General features: G+C 39.9%; 1 protein-coding gene across 1 annotated transcript in view; it reads right to left on the bottom strand.

The window, feature by feature from the left end:
- C1H8orf34 (chromosome 1 C8orf34 homolog) overlaps nucleotides 1–25,391 on the bottom strand; it is a 397,204-nt gene that overhangs the window by 210,802 nt on the left and 161,011 nt on the right. Inside the window, exons 5-6 of the mRNA XM_030190169.1 lie at nucleotides 24,923–24,951; nucleotides 22,554–22,726 (exon numbers count right to left, since the gene is read on the bottom strand). Of these exons, the coding sequence (XP_030046029.1) occupies nucleotides 22,554–22,726; nucleotides 24,923–24,951 (202 nt within the window). The remainder of the gene's footprint in view (nucleotides 1–22,553; nucleotides 22,727–24,922; nucleotides 24,952–25,391) is intronic.

Below are 25,391 nucleotides of genomic sequence, written 5' to 3'. Positions count from 1 at the left end.
TAGGAAAAATAATGGAGTTGCTGCTGAAGGAAAAAATAGTTAACTTTCTAGAAACCAATGGATTGCAGGATTCAAGGCAATATGATTTTACCAAAGGAAAATCCTACCAAATAAATCTGATTCTTTGACTGGGTGACCAAAGAACTGGATAAAGAACATGCTCTAGATGCCTTTGATTTGGTCCCTCACAGAAGACTCATGAGTAAGCTCAGAGGGCTGAACTTAGGACTGAAAGTGGTGAAATGGATTGGAAACTGGTTGACAGACAGGCCACAGAAGGTAGTGGTAAATGGAATCCACTCAGAAGAAAGGAAAGTAAGCAGTGGAGTGCCTCAGGGGTTGGTGTTGGGCCAATTCTGTTTAATATATTTGTGAGAGACATTGCTGGTGGATTAGAAGAAAAAGTTGCCCTTTTGCAGATGACTTGAAGATAGCCAATAGAGTGGATACATTGGAGGGTGTAGAAACCATGAGACGGAATCTCCAAACATTGGAAGGATGGTCAAGGGTCTGGCAGTTAACATTTAATGCTGAGAAGTGCATTGATGCAGTTGGGGTGTAAAAGTCCAAAAGTGACGTACCAGATATGATGGGAGAGATTGGTAAGCTCGGCTCAGGAGAGGGTCCTTGGGATGATGGTGTCTGAGGATCTCAAGGTGCAATGCAACAAGGCAGTGGCCACAGCAAGGATGCTAGGCTGCATAGAGAGGGGTTTAACCAGCAGAAGAAAGGAGGTGTTGATGCCTCTGTACAAGTTGTTGGTGAGGCCTCACTTGTAGTACTGTGTTCAGTTTTGGAGGCCATATCTTGCTGAAGTTGTAAAAAGGCTGGAAGCATTTCAGAGAAAAGCAACAAAAATGGTATGTAGTTTGCATAGCATGACATATGAGGAGAGACTTGATGACCAGAACATGTATACCCTAGAGAAAAGGAGAACAAGGGGTGGTATTATACAGACATTCAAATATTTCTAGAAACGGGAAGGTGGTAGAACTAGAGAACATGAATTGAGGATGGGGGTTGACTCAGGAATATCAGGAAGTATTTTTTCACTGAGAGGGCGGCAGATACTTGGAATGCTCTCCCACGGCAGGTGGTGGAGATGAAAACCGAACGGAATTCAAAAATGTATGGGATAAATGCAGGAATCCTGTTTAGAAGGGATTGATCCAAAGAAACTTAGCAGAAACTAGGTGGCAACACTGATAATTAGGAAACAGAGCCATTGCTAGGAGGCCTTCTACGGTCTGTGCTCTGATCATGCCCTGGATAGATATGGATGGGCGGGACTGGAGCTTTTTAAGGGCTTCGATGACATCTTCAGAATTATTAGAACGACGACAGTGCCGGGCAGACCTCTACGATCTATGCCCTGAAAATAGCATGAACAAATCAAGATCAGGTATACATATGTTGTATCACCGCCTACCTTTATGCAATTATTTTATCTACTCAGACAGACTAGATGGACCATATAGGTCTTTATCTGCCATCATCTACTATGTTACCCAATTATGCGCCTAACTGAGCATCTTTTATAGAATTTGGGGACACTATGCTTTAAATGTATATATGATCTATATTTCAGAATGATAAATAGTAGACATATTGTTTATTTTATTGTTTATTTACAGGGTGCATATGTGTTATATGGACAGTTTTATGACCCAAAACACAGGCAATATGTGATGAAATAAGGTAATATTGAGTCTGTCACTCAATCATTGTTCAGCTAGTTGTTGTGTCATAAACCTTCACTGTTATACATTTTTCTTCACTTTTTTCCTTTCAATGCTGGGAGGTGCCACAGCTTCAGGCTATGTTCCCAGCTGAGCTTCCATTATAAGAAAAGAGAGAAAGAACTGATATATGGTCCTCAGATGAGTTTCTACATTTGCATCATTTGATAAAATAAGTGAATACAAAATGGCAAAAGAAAGGAAAATGATCTCACCTATCCAGACCCTCAGTTCTAGCTTCTGGATGGTGTTTTTTTTTTTTTTAAATACATAATTCAAAATTACAATCAAAGAAACATACTTTAGAAGGAAATAGTGGACATTACTGTTTACTTTTTGTGTGCAAAGAAAATAAAGAACAAGTTCTAAATCCACGTGTTTAGTCCACACTGGAGCTGAGGGCAAGGAGAAATTCCAGTGGAAACGGAATAAAATAAAAATAGCAGTAAGCAAGCAATTATAGAGAGAGAGAGAGAGACTCACATAGTGACAGCATAACAAATCGTGGCTCGGCTGACACTATTAGAGACCCTTTACCCTACATAAGATGTTGTAACTGGGATGAATCACAAAATATATTAAAAACTGCCCTCAAGGAAAACAAAGCTGAAATTTTTGCCCCCAGAGCAATCAATTGGTGACATAAGGAAAGACATTTCTTTCGTCTGATTTGATTCTATCTTGATATATCAGGAAAAATCAATATCTTTTCTCCAAAAAAAAAAAAATTGTAGTCCTTCATACAAAAAAAAAGGTATCTCTAACTTGAAGAAAGACAAATGATAACTACCAGATCTACTCTTTTAGTATGTCATCTTTCTAGTATTTCAGTCACATTCAAGGGATCTCATGATATATCTATAGCAGACGCTTAACAGTAGGAATATCATAAATATTTTGGAGAGGAGGTAATGCATCATCAGAAAAAAATATATTTCTTTTAAAAATCTATAAACTAGATCCTTTGCATCTAGTTAGCTGATGGAAAATTAAAAGTGTTAAGTTCAGTTGCCCGATGAAGTTATCAAAGTTTTCTACTTTTCAATGAAGGATCAACTTTGCCAGGGTGAGAGGGGCGCAAAGTGACTTCACCTATTGAACTTGAAGACCCAGATCTTCAGATTTGACCTCATTTGCTGTAAGAACTTCCTCCAACTTGGTTGAATTACATGTGTCAACTGTAATCACTCACTGACTCGGAGGTATATTTAGGCTTATAGAGCTGAGTGATACATCACCCCCCCCCCCCCCGCCCAAGACTTGGGCTGAGAAGCTGCCTACACGTCTATCCTGGGATAACATAAGGGAATACAAAAGGGGAAAAGAAAGGAAAATGGTCTCACCTATCCGGACCCCCAGTTCTAGCTTCTGAATGGCGTTTAATATCAGTTCAGATACAAACTTTGTGCAAGCCCTACTTCACAGTATCTCTTTTATGTCACCATCTTGGATCCCTCCCCACCTGCCTGACAGATTTATATCCCTGCCTTTTATTGCTTAGTTCTATTTTGTATAATGAGTTTTCAAAATACTGCACAGAAGATAAAATGTTGCTATACTTACAGTGAGAATGCCACAGAGCAGAAGGAGTATAATTTGTCTTTTGGGGAAATCCATCATCCGTTATTGCTCCAGTACAATAAAAACAAAAACACAAAGCAAACTGCACTGATGTACTTGCTAAACCCTCTCTAGCTTTCAAGTGTTTCTAAAGCTAACCATTCTTTCTTATAATGAAAGCTGTTTCAGTTATATTTCTCTAGGGCACTAGGTCCGAAATCTGGTCCTGAAGAACTCCCAGAAGCTAGACAGTTGATTTCACAGTAACCAAAATATAAAAATGAGACTAGCTGTTGGATTAAAGATATGCAAATATATCTCATGAATATTCTTTGTGAATAGCCTGAAAAATTAGAGTGGTTTAGATGCTCTAGAGGAATGGATTTCAAAAAAGGAATGTTAAAAAGCCTAAGATCCCTTCTCTTTGTTCTAGTTGTTAAACCTTCTAATATATTAATACTACAGTTTACCTGAAATGCTGTATTATGAAATTCATGAGGGAACTGCATATATAAGGGGGTTAATTTATAACAGGCTACCTAAGCTACCTAACGTGTGTAGTAATTCTTAAGGATACATGTGCATGTACTTTGCTTTGAAAATGACTCCACAGAAAGCAAAAGTATATATGAATAGTATACCTGCTGTTTGACCCACAATTTTGCATGCATACAGTGGGGGAAATAAGTATTTGATCCCTTGCTGATTTTGTAAGTTTGCCCACTGACAAAGACATGAGCAGCCCATAATTGAAGGGTAGGTTATTGGTAACAGTGAGAGATAGCACATCACAAATTAAATCCGGAAAATCACATTGTGGAAAGTATATGAATTTATTTGCATTCTGCAGAGGGAAATAAGTATTTAATCCCTCTGGCAAACAAGACCTAATACTTGGTGGCAAAACCCTTGTTGGCAAGCACAGCGGTCAGACGTCTTCTGTAGTTGATGATGAGGTTTGCACACATGTCAGGAGGAATTTTGGTCCACTCCTCTTTGCAGATCATCTCTAAATCATTAAGAGTTCTGGGCTGTCGCTTGGCAACTCGCAGCTTCAGCTCCCTCCATAAGTTTTCAATGGGATTAAGGTCTGGTGACTGGCTAGGCCACTCCATGACCCTAATGTGCTTCTTCCTGAGCCACTCCTTTGTTGCCTTGGCTGTATGTTTTGGGTCATTGTCGTGCTGGAAGACCCAGTCACGACCCATTTTTAAGGCCCTGGCGGAGGGAAGGAGGTTGTCACTCAGAATTGTACGGTACATGGCCCCATCCATTCTCCCATTGATGCGGTGAAGTAGTCCTGTGCCCTTAGCAGAGAAACACCCCCAAAACATAACATTTCCACCTCATTGCTTGACAGTGGGGACGGTGTTCTTTGGGTCATAGGCAGCATTTCTCTTCCTCCAAACACGGCGAGTTGAGTTCATGCCAAAGAGCTCAATTTTTGTCTCATCTGACCACAGCACCTTCTCCCAATCACTCTCGGCATCATCCAGGTGTTCACTGGCAAACTTCAGACGGGCCGTCACATGTGCCTTCCGGAGCAGGGGGACCTTGCGGGCACTGCAGGATTGCAATCCGTTATGTCGTAATGTGTTACCAATGGTTTTCGTGGTGACAGTGGTCCCAGCTGCCTTGAGATCATTGACAAGTTCCCCCCTTGTAGTTGTAGGCTGATTTCTAACCTTCCTCATGATCAAGGATACCCCACGAGGTGAGATTTTGCGTGGAGCCCCAGATCTTTGTCGATTGACAGTCATTTTGTACTTCTTCCATTTTCTTACTATGGCACCAACAGTTGTCTCCTTCTCGCCCAGCGTCTTACTGATGGTTTTGTAGCCCATTCCAGCCTTGTGCAGGTGTATGATCTTGTCTCTGACATCCTTAGACAGCTCCTTGCTCTTGGCCATTTTGTAGAGGTTAGAGTCTGACTGATTCACTGAGTCTGTGGACAGGTGTCTTTCATACAGGTGACCATTGCCGACAGCTGTCTGTCATGCAGGTAACGAGTTGATTTGGAGCATCTACCTGGTCTGTAGGGGCCAGATCTCTTACTGGTTGGTGGGGGATCAAATACTTATTTCCCTCTGCAGAATGCAAATAAATTCATATACTTTCCACAATGTGATTTTCCGGATTTAATTTGTGATGTGCTATCTCTCACTGTTACCAATAACCTACCCTTCAATTATGGGCTGCTCATGTCTTTGTCAGTGGGCAAACTTACAAAATCAGCAAGGGATCAAATACTTATTTCCACCACTGTACATGCATATTTTATATTGTATGTATAACCTATGGTTTATTTAAGAACACGAAAGAGTGGGCCCCTGGGTAGCAGGTCATTAGGGGAGTGACTGGAGGACCCGGAAGGAGCTCAGAGGATATATACAGTGGGGGAAATAAGTATTTGATCCCTTGCTGATTTTGTAAGTTTGCCCACTGACAAAGACATGAGCAGCCCATAATTGAAGGGTAGGTTATTGGTAACAGTGAGAGATAGCACATCACAAATTAAATCCGGAAAATCACATTGTGGAAAGTATATGAATTTATTTGCATTCTGCAGAGGGAAATAAGTATTTGATCCCCCACCAACCAGTAAGAGATCTGGCCCCTACAGACCAGGTAGATGCTCCAAATCAACTCGTTACCTGCATGACAGACAGCTGTCGGCAATGGTCACCTGTATGAAAGACACCTGTCCACAGACTCAGTGAATCAGTCAGACTCTAACCTCTACAAAATGGCCAAGAGCAAGGAGCTGTCTAAGGATGTCAGGGACAAGATCATACACCTGCACAAGGCTGGAATGGGCTACAAAACCATCAGTAAGACGCTGGGCGAGAAGGAGACAACTGTTGGTGCCATAGTAAGAAAATGGAAGAAGTACAAAATGACTGTCAATCGACAAAGATCTGGGGCTCCACGCAAAATCTCACCTCGTGGGGTATCCTTGATCATGAGGAAGGTTAGAAATCAGCCTACAACTACAAGGGGGGAACTTGTCAATGATCTCAAGGCAGCTGGGACCACTGTCACCACGAAGACCATTGGTAACACATTACGACATAACGGATTGCAATCCTGCAGTGCCCGCAAGGTCCCCCTGCTCCGGAAGGCACATGTGACGGCCCGTCTGAAGTTTGCCAGTGAACACCTGGATGATGCCGAGAGTGATTGGGAGAAGGTGCTGTGGTCAGATGAGACAAAAATTGAGCTCTTTGGCATGAACTCAACTCGCCGTGTTTGGAGGAAGAGAAATGCTGCCTATGACCCAAAGAACACCGTCCCCACTGTCAAGCATGGAGGTGGAAATGTTATGTTTTGGGGGTGTTTCTCTGCTAAGGGCACAGGACTACTTCACCGCATCAATGGGAGAATGGATGGGGCCATGTACCGTACAATTCTGAGTGACAACCTCCTTCCCTCCGCCAGGGCCTTAAAAATGGGTCGTGGCTGGGTCTTCCAGCACGACAATGACCCAAAACATACAGCCAAGGCAACAAAGGAGTGGCTCAGGAAGAAGCACATTAGGGTCATGGAGTGGCCTAGCCAGTCACCAGACCTTAATCCCATTGAAAACTTATGGAGGGAGCTGAAGCTGCGAGTTGCCAAGCGACAGCCCAGAACTCTTAATGATTTAGAGATGATCTGCAAAGAGGAGTGGACCAAAATTCCTCCTGACATGTGTGCAAACCTCATCATCAACTACAGAAGACGTCTGACCGCTGTGCTTGCCAACAAGGGTTTTGCCACCAAGTATTAGGTCTTGTTTGCCAGAGGGATCAAATACTTATTTCCCTCTGCAGAATGCAAATAAATTCATATACTTTCCACAATGTGATTTTCCGGATTTAATTGTGATGTGCTATCTCTCACTGTTACCAATAACCTACCCTTCAATTATGGGCTGCTCATGTCTTTGTCAGTGGGCAAACTTACAAAATCAGCAAGGGATCAAATACTTATTTCCCCCACTGTATCTCCCCTCAACTGTCTTTTCTCCAAGCTGAAGAGCCCTAGCCGCTTTAGCCTTTCCTCATAGGGAATTCGTCCCATCCCCTTTATAATTTTTGTCACCCTTCTCTGCACCTTTTCTAATTCCACTATTTATTTTTTTTTAGATGCAGCAACCAGAATTGAACACAATATTCAAGGTGAAGTCACACCATGGAGCGATACAAAGGCATTATAATGTCTTCATTTTTGTTTTCCATTCCTTTCCTAATAATACCTATTTGCTTTCTTAGCCGCAGCAGCACACTGAGCAGAAGGTTTCAACTTATCATCAACGACGACACCTAGATCCCTTTCTTGGTCTGTGACTCCTAACGTAGAACCTTGCATTTACTGTATGACTAGTATAAGCTAACTTTTGGGGGAGGCTGGTGGGTTTTGAAGTACTATGTAACCTGCTGTCTTCAGAGAACCCGTTACAAATAAGTAACTTATGCTTGCATTGAGGATAAGCAAGATACCCAGTATTGACACATGGCAATCCTCAGCTAAAAGGTTTTTTTTAAGTTGCATTTTCAATATAAACTGAATTTCGATAATAAGCCTTACACCACAGACATTTTACATGAAATTTTTCATGATATTCAACAACTATAGAGCTCAGATAGAATTCACTAAAGAGAGGAGACAAGAATCCCAATTATTCCAAGGAAGATTTTTTTTTTTTTTACAGAAAATAAAGCAAAAGAAGTTGACTGGGTGAACACCCATTATTACAGCTCCCACAAATGGAAGATAACTCAAACCCCACTATCTGCAGCACCTTTGCTTTCTAAGAAAAACTGCAGTTGAGAAGATTCATAAATAAAATATATAAGTATGATTATCTAAGCGAACTAAATATTTGCAAGGGTATCGCAGCCAAAATTTGCCACTCAAATCTATAACCTTTTGATAAAGGCAGAGAAACTGCCATCATCTGACTTGGGTAGTCTTAGATACATCAGGAAATATAGAAACTTTGCCTTCAATAAAATTTAAATCTTTAGTCTTAAAATAAAGGTGAAGCAAAGCTTCTTTGTCTTGACTGAAAACAAAAGTCACCATCAAGGTTGATCTTGACACAATCTCCTCCTGTGATTTCTTCAATATGTCCATCAAATTCAGACTGTCTGAAGAAACATCCAACACAGAAGATCCTCTATTAGGAATAAATTGTTTCTTTGAATTAGGCTAGTAATATATTCTATGCAATGGAGGAAGTGCCTCAGTTGACTACTTATAAACATCTTGAAGATATCTGTAAAAAGTTTTGTTAGGAGTTAGAGACATTAATTGAGGAAAGTTAAGAAGGCGAAGGTTTAAGAACCTAGTGTAATTCTCTAAGTTCTCAACTTTTCTCTGAAAAAGTAAACAATCCTGTCTAAGAGAAGTGTGAGAAGTTTTCACTTGTACAACTTGGCCTGCTAAATCATCCAATTTTCCTCCATTTTAAGAGTTTCTTTAAACTGCTGAATCTTCAAAGCATTTTCATTCACAAGTGGGAGAACCAAAGAGCATACCTTGTAAATGGACTCCAAGTCAGACCTAGCTAAAAGTTTATATTATGTGCAGAATCTATGGGTTCCAGTGAAACATGATTCATGTCGGTCAGTTATCCCCCGCTTGACATAACTATGATCATTAAAGCTGAGTATGGCTTTAAAAAGATTTTAAAACCTCGCATAAGAATTTGCACTGAATTTGATTAAGCTTGATAGTATAGTTTGTACTGCTGGAATGATGAGGAGGTGGGTGCTGTAAATCTTGCTGGGTTAATACATACTAGCTCACCCAGTCAAAAAAAATTAATCAAATTCGTCTGACATGACCTGCTTCTAGTGAAACCATGCTGCCTCAAGTCCTGCATTCCATTCAATTCAAGAAATCCCTCAAATTCTCCGATTTAGAGGCGTTTCCATTAGTTTACTCATCATTGAGGTCAGACTGACAGGTCTGTAATTCCCAACTTCCTTCTTACTTCCTCTTCCTCCCTCTTCTGCATCTGCCCTTCTCCAGACTCTAAGGAAGCATTGAAGAGGTCAGTCAGCGGAGCCACCAGAACTTCTCCGAGTTCTTTGAGCACCCTAGTCTCTATCCCATCAAGCCCCATCGCTTTGTCTTCTTTTAGTTTAGCTAGCTCCTCACGAACACTGAGCTAGCTCCTCACCGAGAACGAGTCTTGGTCTATCATACATCCATTCCATTTTGAACTTGTTTTCTGTGTTCTAACCCCTGCCTTTCGTCTGTGAACACAGAACAGAAATAATTGTTAAGCAGTTCAGCTTTATCCTTATCAGCTCCCACGTATTCCTTCCCTTCTGCTTTGAGCCTCACAATGCTATTTTGGCATTTTCTCCTGTCACTAACATATCTGAAAATCATCCTACCCCCAAACTTTACCGTATTATAGCTAACTTTTCTTCCATTTGCCTCTTTGCTTTCCTGACAGCTTTCCCAGTTAATCTTAGTTTATCCAGTTACTTTCGCCCGTCTTCTTCTTTCTGAGTCATCTTATATTGTATGAAGGCTAACCTCCATTCCCATACCTTTTCGGCTACTACGTTCGAGAACCAGAGCAGCCTTCTCTTCCTCTTTCCTTTATGTAATTTATTAACATAAATGTTAGTTGCCTTTAAAATAGCTCCTTTCAGTCTTGTCCACTGCTGTACTACTTCCTTCAGCTGTTCATGTCCTGCTAACTCTTCCAAGAGAAATTCCCCCATCTCGGAAGTTAGTTCTTTTGAAATCAAGGACCTTCAATTGTGATTCTTTTAGTTTCTTTTTAACCATTTTTCTCATTTTATTATAGTTGCCCTTTTGAAAATCAAATGCAGCTACAATAGATTTCCTTTGCAGGTTCATTCCAGATAGTAGCTCAAACTTGATCTTGTTATGATCACTGTTTCCCATGGGACCCATCACCACCACCTCTCGCACTAGGCCCTGCATGCCACCAAGGACCAGATCCAAAATGGCTCCCCCTCTTGTCAGATACTGGACCAGCTGCTCCAAGAAGCAGTCATTTATTACATCTAAAAATTTTAGGAGGAAATATTTTTTTCACTCAATAAATACTTAAGCTCTAACCACTGTTACTACATCTTCTGGCAAAGAGCTCCAGATCTTAACTATTCATTGAGTGAAAAAATATTTCCTCCTGTTTTAAAAGTATTTCCATGTAACTTCTTCGAGTGTCCCCTAGTCTTTGTACTTTTGGAACAAGTAAAAAAAAACCCGATTTACTTCTACTCATTGTACACCACTCAGGATTTTGTAGACCTCAATCCTATTACCCCTCTCATTCGTCTCTTTTCCAAGCTGAAGAACACTAATCTCTTTAGCTTTTCCTTATACGAGAGGAGTTCAATCCCCTTTATCCTTTTGGTTGCTCTTCTTTAAACCTTTTCTAATTCTACTATATCTTTTTTGAGATACGGTGACCAGAACTGAGCACAATGCTCAAGGTACAAAGGCATTATAGTATTTTTGGTCTTCACTATCTCTTTCCTAATAATTCCTAGCATCCTGTTTGCTTTTTTGGCCACCGCTGCACACTGAGCAGAATATTTCAGTGTATTATCAACATCAACACCTAGATCTTTTTCTTGAGTGCTGACCCCCAAGGAGGACCCTAGTATCAGATAACTATGATTCGGATTATTCTTTCCAATGTGCAACACCTTGCATTTGTCCACATTAAATTTCATCTGCCATTTAGATGCCCAGTCTCCAATTTCCTAAGGTCTTCCTGCAATATTTCACAGTCCGCTCATATTTTAACACCCTTGAATAGTTTTGTATCATCTGCAAATTTAATCACCTCACTCTTTGCTCCGATTTCCAGCTCATTTATTAATATGTTAAATAGAACTGATCCCAGTACAGATCCCTGTGGCATTACACAGTTCATCCTCCTCCATTGAAATAAATTACCATTTAACCCTACCCTCTGCTTTCTGTCCAATAACCAATTCCTAATCCACAGAAGGACATCGTCTCCTATCCCATGACATCTAAATTTTCTCAGGATTTTCTCATGACGAACTTTATCAAAAGCATTTTGAAAATCTAGATACACTACATTAACCATCTTGCCTTTATCCACATGTTTATTCATGCCTTCAAAGAAATTTAGCCCTGTATTGTACTGGTAGCCAGTGAAGTTTTTGCAAAAATAGTATAATGTGGTCACGTCACTTGCAACCTTCTATGAGTCTTGCTGCAGAACTCTGAATCAACTGGAGCTGGTGCTGACCCTTTGTAGTCAGACCAGTGTAGAGTGCATAACAGTAATCCAGTCTTGACGTTATCATGGCATGCACAACTGGGATAAGATTTGTGTCTCAATGCAAGAAGAGAGGCAGCATAGTTGCTGCAAATAGTAGAAGCATTTCTTGAAGGCTGCTTGGATTTGGGGAATCAGAGTACGTGTTGAATCTAACTGTATTCGAAGGTTCCTGGCTTATGATTTGAGGGGGAGTTCATACTTTCCAAAAGAGATTTTAATGTCAGGTACATGTCCACTTGTGTTCAGGCAAAATTTGTTGTGTTTAGCCCATTCTTGAATTGATGTTAGACAGGTAATCAGTTTATTCAGGGCTTAGGGTAAGTCAGGTTCAATGGGTATGAGTAGCTGCACATAATCCGTGTAGATGTAGAGCTGAGTGTCCACTGACTGAATCAGCTCAGCTAGTGGCTTGAGGTAGGTATTGAGCAGAACAGGTGTCAGTATCAATTCTTGTGGTACCCCACAGGTGTGTACCCATGGTAGTAATGAGATGCTGTCAATCATTATGGATTGTTGCCTGTCTGATAGGATCTGAACCAAGCAAGTACTGTTTCACTGATACCTGTTTCTGCCAATCATGCTAGCATATCATGATATATAGTGTCAAAAGCTGCTGAGAAGTCTAGCAGTAGAAATACAGAGGCAAATCCCATGTCTCGGTTTCTGTGAAAATCATCTAATAGGGGATATGAGGACCATTGATGTTCCATAATCGGATCTGAATCCAGATTGACCTGGATCTAGCCACTTTCTCTCTTCTAGCCAATCACTGAGTTGAACACAGACTGTTCTATAAGTTCCCCTAGAAATGAGATGTTGGACAATGGCCAGTAACTTTCAAGTTTGTCATGGTCAAGGTTGTTTTTCTTAAGCAAAGGGTGAACTACTGTCCTTTTTAATGCTGTTGGTAGTTGCCCATTAGAAAGAGAGGAGTTCACAATTTTTGTGGCACCTTCTATGAGGCACATACATGCCTGTTGCACTACCTTTGATGGGCAGGGGTCGAGGGAGCAAGTAGTTGATCGAAGGTCTCTTAGGATTTTGTCAAAGCTCTCCTCTTTATTAGGTTAAAAGTGTCCCATATGTCTCTGTCAAGAGGGGGTGAGTTTGTGCACTCCTTGTTAACTGGAAACTGTGTGGGACTGCCTGTAAATCCTGGTGGAAACTTTTAATTTTGTTGGAAAGTATACATCAAAATCATTGCAGTTCAGATTTGACTAGGTAGGCTGATTCTGTTGTGAGGGTTGCAGTAGGCTGTTTACTATACTGAACATCTACTTGGTTGAATTGGCAGTCTGTGGAATGTATTGAGAGAAATACTGTTACATAAGTATTGCCACACTGGGATAGACCAAAGGTCCATCAAGCCCAGCATCCTGTTTCCAACAGTGGCCAATCCAGGTCACAAATACCTGGCAAGATCCCAAAAAGGTTCAATACATTTTATGCCGCTTAACCTAGAAATAAGCAGTGGATTTTCCCCAAGTCATTTTAATAATGGTCTATGGACTTTTCCTTTAGGAAGCCGTCCAAACCTTTTTTTAAACCCTGCTAAGTTAACAGCCTTTACAACATTCTCTAGAAACGAATTCCAGAGTTTAATACACATTGAGTGAAGAAACATTTTCTCCGATTTGTTTTAAATTTACTGCTTTGTAGCTTCATTGCATGCCCCCTAGTCCTAGTATTCTTGGAAAGAGTAAACAAAAGATTCACGTCTACCCATTCTACTTCACAGTTTTTTTGTTGATGTTAAGGCTAGGCAATACTTTGTTGCATGCTTCCTACAGTTTAGCCTGTCTTCATTCAGGCGAGATTTACGCCATCTCCTTTCCAGTTTCTGACCTTCACATTTAAGGATCCGAAGTTCTGGAAAAAACCAAGGTGAGCGTTTGTGAGTGGGGAATAAGACCTTTTTTATTGGTGCTGTTTCCTCTAAGATCTTGGCTAAGCGTGTATTCCAAATGTCAACCTGTTCCGACACTGTAGTTGTCTTTTCATCCACATATGGATAGTTCAAGGCATCTAGGAAATTCTCAGCGGTCAGCTTTTTTTTTGTCTCTGATCTCCTTCCACTGGGATCTGCCATTTGTTTCAGGTGGTCACTTAGGGAAATTTTTCATTTGTTTCAGGTGGTCACTTAGGGAAAATTTAATTAGAAAATGGTGTGACCATGATGGGGGTATTATTTCAATACTGCTATCCCAGAATTCTGGGGTGTCAACCCCTTTGTAGAATATCTAGTATGTGACCTTTTTCGTGGGTTGGAGAATTGATCACCTATGTGAATCCTAGTGCTGTCATCATGTCCAGAAAGGCAGCTGTGGTGGTATCTGGGGATTCAATGTGTAGATTGAAGTCTCCCATGATCACTATCCTAGGGTAATTCAGGGTCATTTGAATAGTCAGGTCTAGGAGTTCTTGCACAGATAATGTGTTGTTACAAGATGCTCGGTATACCATGAGGAGTCAGAATGGTTTCTCCTCTTCAAGCTGGATTAAAAGAGATTCTGATTCATTTAGCAGGGGAATGGAGATTCTGCACAGTTTGATTGTGTCCCAAATCAAGACTGCTACCTCTCCTCCCCGTCTTCCTGGTCTTGGTTTATATTGGATGTTGAAACATGGTGGGCATAGTTCAGCCAATGGTAAACCCCCGCTTTCATCTAGCCAGGTTTCAGTTATTCCTAAAATGTCAAGATGCTGTTCATGGATGACATCATGGATCACTGAGGATTTCTTTGTACCTGATCTAGGATTTATCAGTCCTATGGTTCCAGAGGGTGGTTTGGAGGTGCTGGGGGTACCTTTGGTGTGGCAATAAGATTATCTTTTAAGTACAGTTATGTAGGTGTTTGACCTCTTGCACTTTGGCCTTCTCTTTGGTTGGTAGGGATTATAGTTTCCTCTCCACATACCACTGGGATCCTCAAGGTCTCTTGATCTGCTGGACCAAAGCACATTCTTTGAATCAGAAGCTAGTTAAGGAAATTTCACTGGGTGGCACTGCAATCCACCCTGTGGATTAGCATCTTACAAGTTGACAACATAGGATTAAAGGCTTTAAGTAATCTGAGAGAACAGACCTTTTTAAAGTTGTAAATTCAAACCAGGCCTGGGTAATCAAAGGCTTCCAGTAATAGAGAAACAGATGGCTGTACCTAGCACTTCTATGTGAATTTCTTTGGAGACTTAATGCAGAGGAAGTTGATGGTGGACTTTAGTTTTAATGGAATGTATCAGAATCTTAGAAATAGTTATGTAGTTAAAATAAAACTTCAACTCATGAATTGTAGCTATTCACTTTGTGGTTTCTGGTTCCGATATCCTTAGATAGTCCAGTTGAGGCAGGCTGCTGTAGGCTTTTTCTTTTGTTGTCCAGGAGCTCAGATCACAGGACATGAAGAGAGTTGTTGTAATATGAACAGAAGACAAAAGTTTCCTTTCTCCAGACAAAATAAATGAAAGAATTTCGAAGTAAAAGTGAGGACTAGTGCCTCAACATAGACCGAGCAGAAGTCTGTAAAGGTTTGAGTTGTAAATAAGTAAAAAGTGTATTACTTAATCTAAGTTTTAAGAGCTTGATGTGAACACAGCCAGCCCCAGCCCCAGTCCACCAGGGATCTGTGCATGTATGTGAAAAAATTATTTGAAATGTAAATGTCTGGAGATGGATTATTGTCTAGCTGCAAGAACAGAACAAATAGTTTTACAGAGTATGTGTAATCCAACTTTTAAAAAAATGTCTCCTAACAATTTTCACAATTTAAATAATACATTTCACACAGAAGTGATCTAAACTGGTTCAGTCTTCCATGAAACTGAAGAGTACATTAATTCAACAATGAAAATCCCTCCAGTCAAGTGATAACTGAGCCTACTGAATTATCAAAAGCTATTTCACTGCAATGGGATAAAAGTTTCAAGTTCAGAATACATCAGCTCCATTTCTTTGAACTTCATGGCAAAAACATACTTTCTTTAAATTAGTCACCTTATTTTCTAACTCCTCTTACTCTCTTACCTATCTATATGTTCCATCTTTGCTTATACCACACTGTCAATTAAAATGTTCTATTATGTATTGTGATGACATTGTAAGTAGTATAGTATGCCATACTTTGTACTATTTGAATATTTTATTGCTGCAATTGCCTATTGCTCATGTTTGATTTATTCTTACTGTACACCACCTTGAGTGAATTCCTTCAAAAAGGCAGTAAATAAATCCTAACAAATAAATAAATACGGACCAGAGCTATTAAGCAGAAAGGGAAAGATTCTTCAAGGTAGCATTCACATTGCAAAACAATTTGATGAATTCCTTTCTTATAAGAACCTAGTTTTCAATTGTAAATAATCCTCACTACCCCACATGCATAGCAATGAATGCAAAATTATTACTTTACACTACTACATCCTTCTTTTATCAATTTTTTATTAAGCATTAGGGGCCCCTTTACTAAAATATAGAAAAGGTGTGCCCTTGACACACGTTAGATGCAAAAATGAAAGTGCACTAAATGCAAAGCCTGTGTACTAACTGGTGGGGGAATTCCCAGCTTGTTCTCATACAAATTGCAACACAGTAAAGTTCTGCACTGCATGATAAGTGTACGTGTGATAAACGCAGATGCAATTACTGTCTCCTATATGGGGATGTGCAATTATTTCTGATGAATGGCGATCACCAGTAAGAATACACACTATGCGGCCTTTTTACTAAAGTTCAGTGAAATCTGGGCTTAACATGTGTTAATTCAGGACTTTCTCACCTGCTAAGCCCAGAATTAAAGCAGCACATTTTAATTCATTTAGTTTATATTCTACCTAGAAAACAAACTGGTTGACTGCATTTTTTCTAGCAAAAAATATGCCAGTACTCAAATGCTAGAGCACCTTTCAGGAGTGGGGTGATCACTGAGTGACCCACCCCACAATAGCCAGGTCCCCTGCAACTAGTCACAGAATCTATGACAAGGCAGAATTGGTGTGTAGAGCCTGGGCTCTTTCATTAAAACTTGGGTACCATGGCTCAATTTTAGCAGACAATGGAAAAGGTGCCGGTACTCAGTACCCCCAAGTACCCCCTCAATAAAAGCCCCGCCTCTCATCTTCTTTTGATAATATTCATTCTGCACAACTTCACACACACACACAAATATTCCTTTAATTTAATCCTATAATTTTTCATAATCATCTATATCTCTAGTTTTTCTCCATCCTCTTTCTACATCTCAGTTCCCTCCAAAATGTAATCAAAGCACACAACTTTCAAGGTCATGCATCATCATAATAAGCACTACTGCAGTATCATCCAGCGACTCTGCTAGAGTCATGCCACATCACAACCATCTCCAAAATTCAACTTGGGCAACCACTCTCTTTTCAATTCATCAATATCAAATCTAAGATGTCCCTTCAAAATCTGTGAACCATTCCATTTTGGCCTTACTAATCTAATCACGTTCACACCAAAGGTCTGACGATCCCAAATCAATCATCTAACTGAACGAAGAATATTCAATCACAACCTATCAGTCAAAAAATAAAATAAAATAAAATCTAATCCATGACTCACTTTTTGAGGCACCTGCTGCAATGAATAAGCCAGCTGGTACCTCAATAAGCACAAGACTGGAACTCTCAAAAACATCCATACCTGATCCACAAGTAAATTAAAATCCCCCAACATACACACAACTTATCCACATTCACAGATAATGACAAAATAAAATCCAATACAAAAGAACAACCTTGCCACCAAACCCCCTAGTGATCAATAAACTAATAGGCAAAAACAACAATCCTCTCTACTTAAATCAATATTAGTGTAATAAAGTTCTTAGCCACATACCATAGAGCATCAAAAAAAGGGGAGGAAAAGCCTCGACTCCTTACTTCTAGGCACACTGCCATTAAATTCTAGGAGCACTTGCTGTCATTATAGGCACAAAAACCTCCACAGGTTCTTCAACTATCAAAATCCACATGAAAAACAAAAACTTAGAGTGCATTCTCACAAGATGTCTTGCTGCTGTCCATGGCCGACAATGGCCACAGTTTTGAAAACTGTGTCAGGATCCGTGGTCTATATAGTTCACTTCTGCGGCTATCAGGTTCATGCTAGGTCAGTTGTACTGGATAGCTGCAGAAGTGAACTGTATAGACCATGGACCCTGAAGCAGTTTTTGAAACTCTGGCCATTGTCAGCCGTAGACAGCAGCAAGACGGAGTGCATTCTCCAACAGCCAGGACTCACACACAAAATATCAGTTATCTAACACTAAAAGATCACAAATTACAAACCACTTATTCTCAACTGACCTAGCAGTCACCAGTCCAACTTTCAACCCCTCAGTCCTTACCCATGTCTCCACTCCCACAATTTTCAACACACTAGTAATCCCTGCATACTTATGTCTTCTATCTTTCAACAACCCCAATTCCTTATACCTCCCATGTACACACACTACGTCTGTCAAGGCCATTCCTCCCAAAAACACACACGCACTCCCTCGCCCCTCCTTAAACTGCATATCCACTTCTACCAAAAAAAAAGAGGCAACGGCCCAACCCCCCCCCCCAAAGGAAGTATGATATGCTAGTTAGGATTTACTACCACCATTAACTAATAAATAAAACCCCCAAACCTCCAACTCCTCATATTCATAGCTTTACTCGCCACCAGCTACTCTCCATTCCAGAAGCTTTTTTTTTTTTACTTTCCTTTCAACCTTCCCATTTAGCTCATTTCTTAACTTCAGTCTTCTACCCATCTTCTTATTCCAGACTCTCCTTCCATCTCTCACAACACATATTCAACCCCCATCCATTCATCTCCACTCATATCTAACTCTGGAAAAGCTAATAGAAGCTGCTAAAGTAGTCAGGAAAGCATAGATGCAAACGGAAAAAAACAACCAATACAGTAAAATGGGGAGATAAGACATTTTTTAGATATGTTAGTGATAGGAGGAAGTGCAAATGTGACATTGTAAGACGCAAAGATGAAGGGGAGGAACATGCAGAAGCTGATAACTTAACACTAGAGAGCCAAGCCACAACCACAATAAAGAAAATGTTTCACACAATGTGGAAACTTAAACGTGTGAAACAATTCTTCCCGAGGGGAATATTTCACAACATGATACAATCAATGGTACTAAGCCACGATGACTACTGCAACGGAATATACGTGGGATGCAAAGAACAGATCCTAAAGAAACTGCAGACCGCTCAGAACACGGCAGCTAGGCTTATCTTTGGTAAAACACGATTTGACAGTGCGAAACCCCTCCACGAAAAACTACACTGGCTTCCAATCAAAGAACGAATTGCTTTCAAAATCTGCTCATTGGTTCATAAAATAATCCACAGTCTAGCTCCGGGATACATGATAGACCTGATCGACTTACCAACAAGAAACATAACCGAATCAGCAAGAACATACCTAAATCTTCACTTCCCTAGATGTAAAGGACTGAAATACAAATCATCATATGCGTCCAGTTTCTCCTACATTAGCACACAACTGTGGAACATTACCAAAAGCCTTGAAAAATATGAATGACCACCTAAACGTTTGGAAAAACCTAAAAACTCACCTGTTCAAAAAGGCTTACGCCACTGATCCAACATAAATGCCCGATCTCTGCAACACAACGTAACTAAATCACGTTATAGACTGGACACAAAGCTTCCATTGCACGATCCAATGTGGTTTGCGCCACATTAACTCTATTGAACTACTTAACCACATTTGTCAACACCGGAGTCCGCAAGTGCTGCTCTGGAACTATGTAAGCCACATTGAGCCTACAAATAGGTGGGGAAAAAGTGAGATACAAATGTAACAAATAAATAAATAAGGATAAGGAAGAACTGTTTGACAAATATTTTGGTTCTGTGTTCACAGATTAAGGGATGGAATTCTTCACAGAAAGGCCTCCTGGTGGAGTTGGTGGAGACGGAGACTGTATCTGACTTCAAGAAAGCTTGGGACATGTACACAGAATCTTTAAGGGAGAGGAAGAGCTGGTAGATGGCATGGATGGGCAGACTAGATGGGCCACATGTTCTTTGTCTGCCTTCTTTTTTCTATGTTTCTATGAGATTGAGAACTGGCGAATAAGAAAAAGGGTGAAACTGGGATGAACAGAGGCAGAATAGAAAAAAAACCAGAAAAGCAAGCTGAAAGTGAAAAATTGATCTCAGAAGCAGAGGTGTGTGAGGAATGGAGATGCAAGTCTCACAGTCTCCAGGCTTGCACTGTGTAGCTTAAAGTTAAAGATCCAAGCTTCATGTGCAGACAGGGCTGGTCTAACAGATGTAGAATGGTACTTGCACCAGCTTTTTATGCCCCTTTCCAAGTCAGCATTCCCTTCCATACTTGCTGCACTTACCGTGTTGTGTAAGCCCTGTATGACATCTATGTAGTTTGTTCAGTTCACAAGGCAATACATTTCTGTTTCCCTAGTGTTTCACCACATTTATACGTGTATAAACATCTTATTTATATATATTCCATTTACCAAAGAATTGCATGAAATTATTCATACTATTAAACTAGGTATCACACTGATGGAATCTTGGGCATCCGATGTCAAATTAAAACTCAAAACTGATAAAACTAAATTCCTAATAACTACCAATCCTTATCATACGTCTCTTTAAAATTTTACAATTGACAACATACTTATCCCCTCGACTATACAATAAAAATCCTAGGAATTACTACTGAACAATTTTTCTCCTTCGAAAGTCAGATCTCCAAAGTAACCTCAAGTGTTTTCAGCACACTCTGAAAAGCAAAAAGATTAAGAACCTATTTCACTAAATCTGTCTTTTGCACCTTAGTTCAGTCCTTGGTCTTAACAAAAATTGAGTACTTTAACTCCATCTATGCAGGTATTAAATACAGTCTTCCTAAAAAAAACTGCAAACTGCTCAAAATACTGCTGTGCATCTCATATGCAGATCATCGCGCTTCACCAAAGCAACCCCTCTTCCTTACGATCTACACTGGTTACCTATAAAGGATAGAATATCGTTTAAGCTGTGTGTACTTATTCACCAAATTTTTTATGGTATGTCTCCATCTTATATGAATGTCTTTATTGAACTACTACTACATAATGCTATCAAATCAACCAGGGAATATCTTACCTTACATTTTCCTAATTGCAAGAATATAGTCTACAAAACAATCCACAATGAGAACTTTTCATATCAAGACAGCAAAATCTGTAACTCATTACCTAAAATAATTAAACACACGGAGACTACATGATATTCCAAACTTTATTAAAAACTCATCGTTTCAGTTCAACTTTCAACAAAGAAGGAATGAATTCAGAAATGAACCACTGACCTTACAATATTATTTTTTTTACCCCTAGAATAACTGAGCCCTCATACTTTTTTCTCATTTAAGCTCCTTTAAATCTATCAACTCCCAATATAGCATTGTTGCATCAAAAGCTGATTAATACTCATGTTACACATGTTTATATTATGTCTTTTATGATGTATAAAACTGCTTGTTATGATTCAAAATATGTATTCCGAAATTGTTTGCTATGTAAGCCACATTGCATCCAAGCTTTCCTCCTCGGACTAATGTGGGATAAAAATGCCACTAAATAAATAAATATATCACTGATCTGAATATTCATTGCAGTTTTAAAACATCATACAAATATAACCAACAGATAAACACACAGACAGATTTGCAGATTTTAACTTATTGTGGTTTCCAATTCAGTTTTTGTCTGTGAATTAATTTCTATTTTGTACCCCTCCTTCTGTATTTAATAAGAGTCTGCCTGTGTTTGCATGCAGTCTTTGAACAGAAATCTATAGCAGTCACAATTATACTGGTAGTATACTGGTATTCTAGGATGAGATATAATCCAGCCAATATTCAAAGTGATGTAAGTGGGCAGGAGAGGCTCCTGCCCGCTTAAATCACCTTGGGCCACCTCTTCCATCCTCAAAAACAGCCTCCCCCCCCCCCCCCCCGGCTTCCCTTCCCTTCCTCTCAGTCCACAATGAGAAATCCCTCCCCCCACCCCGAAATATCCCACTAACCCCCAGTGAGAAATATTCCTTGTCTTCTTCTAATTTAGCCTGAGTTTTTTTTATAAGAATAGCCTGAGCAAACGCGCAGCCTAGTACATTCCCCTCATATCGCACAAGCTTGTTGAAATAACCAGGTCTTAATGTCAGATCCCGAAGTCACAACCAGTCGCATGGTCAGTGCTTGACTTTTGGGGGGGGAAGGGGGCTGAGCCCAAAGTGGGGAAGGCACAACATTTTGCCCTGTTCCCTCTGCTCTATACTCCTACCCTCACCATGCTCTCCAAACCCCCCTTACAACCCCACAAATACCTGAGCTGGCAGAGTCCTGCCAGTGGAAAACTTTCTCCACCGGCAGTTTAGCAGTCAGTGGCACTTTCCATGGGCTGCTACAATGCTAGCTCCCCCCATGCATGCACCAAAACTGAGCATGTGGGGGGGGGGGGGGGGCAGCATGACAGCAGTCCATGGAAAATGCCACTGGCCATAGCAGCAGATGGTGCTGCAACATTTTGGGGGGGAGCGGGGGTAAACACAAAGGGGGGGGGCCTAGCTCCCCTCTCCCAGATATGTCACTGGTCACAACTCCACCCTCACTCTGCCCCTGGGAACGCTTATAAGTATACTGCATGAAAATAGGTACGGTGTTTTCTGGGCACCTGCTTTTATGTATATACATATGCACTCCTGGTCAATTTTTTAAGCACCTTTATGAGGCAGTAACATGCTGTTCTACATGTTCATTTATAAACATTGTCTATAAAAGGCTGAAAAGTGCAACCTGAAGAAATAATTACTTCTCCCTTATTAATTATGTAACATTCCATTTTGTGCTCATCTTAATTCTGCAGTGGGCAAGTTCCAAAATGAATGACACACTTTACCTCCCCACAGGACTGCTGCTTCCCTCCTCGTTTTCCCATTGTTCATTCTTATTTCTTGGTACTGGAGGTTGAAGCATTTCAGCTGCTAGAGGGTCGGCATCCTCCTCCTCACGACCCACCCATTCTCCGATTACACAGGGTCTTAGCAGAGATGAGTTAAATGCTCTTGTGTCCTGAAAATTAAAATATATATATATGCTTACGGGAAAACGCATTGCTTCATGTACATGTAGTATATTACTGAATGCAAATTTTATATTTCTTGGGGCAGTGCCTCCAAATGGGTTGTGGATACCAAGAGAATAATTAAATTTCACACCTAAGTCTTAAAAGCATTATCCCCTGGATTCGTGTGTGCAACTTAGGGCCCTGTTTAATAAGCCATGTTATAGGCATGTTAATACTAACGCACCTTAGTAAACAGGGCCCTTATTTACTTAATAAGCTAATCAGTGCAGAAAATTGCCACTTACAAAGCAATTACTTCACTAATTAGAACTTACACGCAGAACTGTCAAGGTGTATTCTATAACATGATGTGTGTACATTCTACTGCTACTACTAATCATTTCTATAGTGCTACTAAACATACGCAGTGCTGTACACATTATATGTAGGTACTTTCTCTGTCCCTAGAGGGCTCACAATCTAAGTTTTTGGACCTGGGGCAATGGAGGGTTAAGTGACTTGCACAAGGTCTCAAAGAACTGCAGTGGGAATTGAACCCAGGTCGCCAGCATCAAAGACTGCACTAACCATTAGGCTACTCTTCCACTGGGGGCTATTTTCTTTTTTACATTATCCATGTAAATGTCTAATCAGATACCAATCGGCTAAGTATGTCTTTTTATGAACCCCATCTTACTGCTTTCTTGTCAGCTAAATGGATCACTGGAGAGTAATTTGTACCTAGTGATTGGCTCTTTTTTTTTTGTGAATAGGAATTCAGTGACATTTTAGGTCATCTACCTTTACTATTTTTTCTTTAAATTAGAATTTCCATTGATCGCAATCTTGGATCCAATTATGTGGACTTGAGTAGGATTGGCATATAATTTTTCATATAATTTTTCCTTTGTTTTATTTAACTTTGAAATAATGTAAAATGTTAAATCATACTTTTCTGTGCAAGTATTCTTGCTTGATAAATTTGAAATTATTGATAAATAATTTTAAAAAAGATGTTTAACACATGAAATTTTTAAAAATAAATGTATCACCATACAGTTGCAGGTATAAAGTACGTGAGAGAAAGTGGAAGCAGGTGCAGGGTTTTCCCCTGTACATTTTTGCCAACATGACCCTCACCCCACCCCCAGCACACAATGCATGTGGAGGCATGGTCTTTGGAATGGGATACCTTAACTGAGACAAGCTCTCACCAAAGACTTGTCTAGGGGCCTTAATGCCTATTTTAGCCTGACACTTATACTTCTCCTAATGCATCTACTCAGCCCTAGCAAACTCAAGATCTAACATGATCACTCTCTCTCCTGCTTGGTACACATAGGTATGAACAGTCTAGAAGAGTAGAGTGAAAGGATGGTGCTTCTGAGAACACAAGGGAGTCTAAGGTTCTTCACCCACAGTATTTACTCTGACAAATACACCTTAGAGACTCAACATGAAATCATTTTTCGGCATGGAGCGCCTGCTTCAGGAGTCTATGCTATGGTGTGTAGAATAAAGAAACACTGTGCAATAGGTAACTTATCAGCTAATGTGGACAATAAACCGGTCATCTTGATGTTTAGTGGAAAAGGTATCTCACCTCCCATTATGTACCAACAGATTCATGAAATTTTGTAATAGGGCACCTATAAAAAAAAATTAAAGTGCCTATTTTGTAAAGGCAACACATGTACATATATCTCTTTATAAAATACGCTCCTAAAATAATCCTTAGTAGCACACAAGTGCTATAATTATATCTTCTCATTAGCAGACACAACTACATATATGCATTCTATGCATAAACACATGTACTTTACAAAAGAATGCACTTACCTTGCAATTCAATGTAATCTATACCTCAGGAATGCCTATGCACAGTCTGCACAGAAGTACACAATCTTTTTGTTGGTATGCAAACTTGTAAGTGCATACAAACCCATGCAATTATATTTTTTGCATGTAAATATGCTTCAGAAATGGAAAATTATAGAATTATCCCCAAAGTTTATGAATGCATTTTATGCACTGAATCTAAAACTGATGGGCATTCACTCATTCCTCAAGCTTCTTTAGCTGAAACAGAATACTGTCATAGAATAATCAGAAAATACCATCATACTTTTCTCACATATATATTTATAGTAAAGACGTAAAACACTGTATGAAGACTTGGTTGCATATGCAGTATATTTTACCTGCTCAAGTTCATCTGAAATGGCAATGCCTATGGAACAAAACAGAAAAAAAGGCAATATGAGAAATATGCCAGTGCAAAAGTTAACCTTTTGTTCTTGAGAAAGACTGAATTGCACTGATCAGACCTAGAACAGATGGTAAGAAAACTGTAAAAAAAAAAAAAAAAAAAGGTAATAATTATGCCAAGAGATCCAAGCCAAGACTTCCCAAATCTCTCCTAGAGGACCATACAATCGGGTTTTCTGGAAATGCATGAGATAAATTTGCATACATTGAAAACACAGTATATGCTAATTTAATCTTACATACAGTCAAAGGGAACGTCTTAAAAACCTGACTGGCCATGAGGTTACCAAGACTAGTTTGGGAAGCTGTGGCTAAAAATTGTTGATAAACTTGCAATTTATGCATGAAGCTGCAGTTCATAGTTTTCAGATTCTACAAGTCACTTTCCTACTAAAAACCTTC

Source organism: Microcaecilia unicolor, chromosome 1, assembly GCF_901765095.1.
Source record: "Microcaecilia unicolor chromosome 1, aMicUni1.1, whole genome shotgun sequence".
In the NCBI taxonomy this organism is placed as follows: domain Eukaryota; kingdom Metazoa; phylum Chordata; class Amphibia; order Gymnophiona; family Siphonopidae; genus Microcaecilia; species Microcaecilia unicolor.
This window is presented reverse-complemented; position numbering and strand designations above follow the sequence as displayed.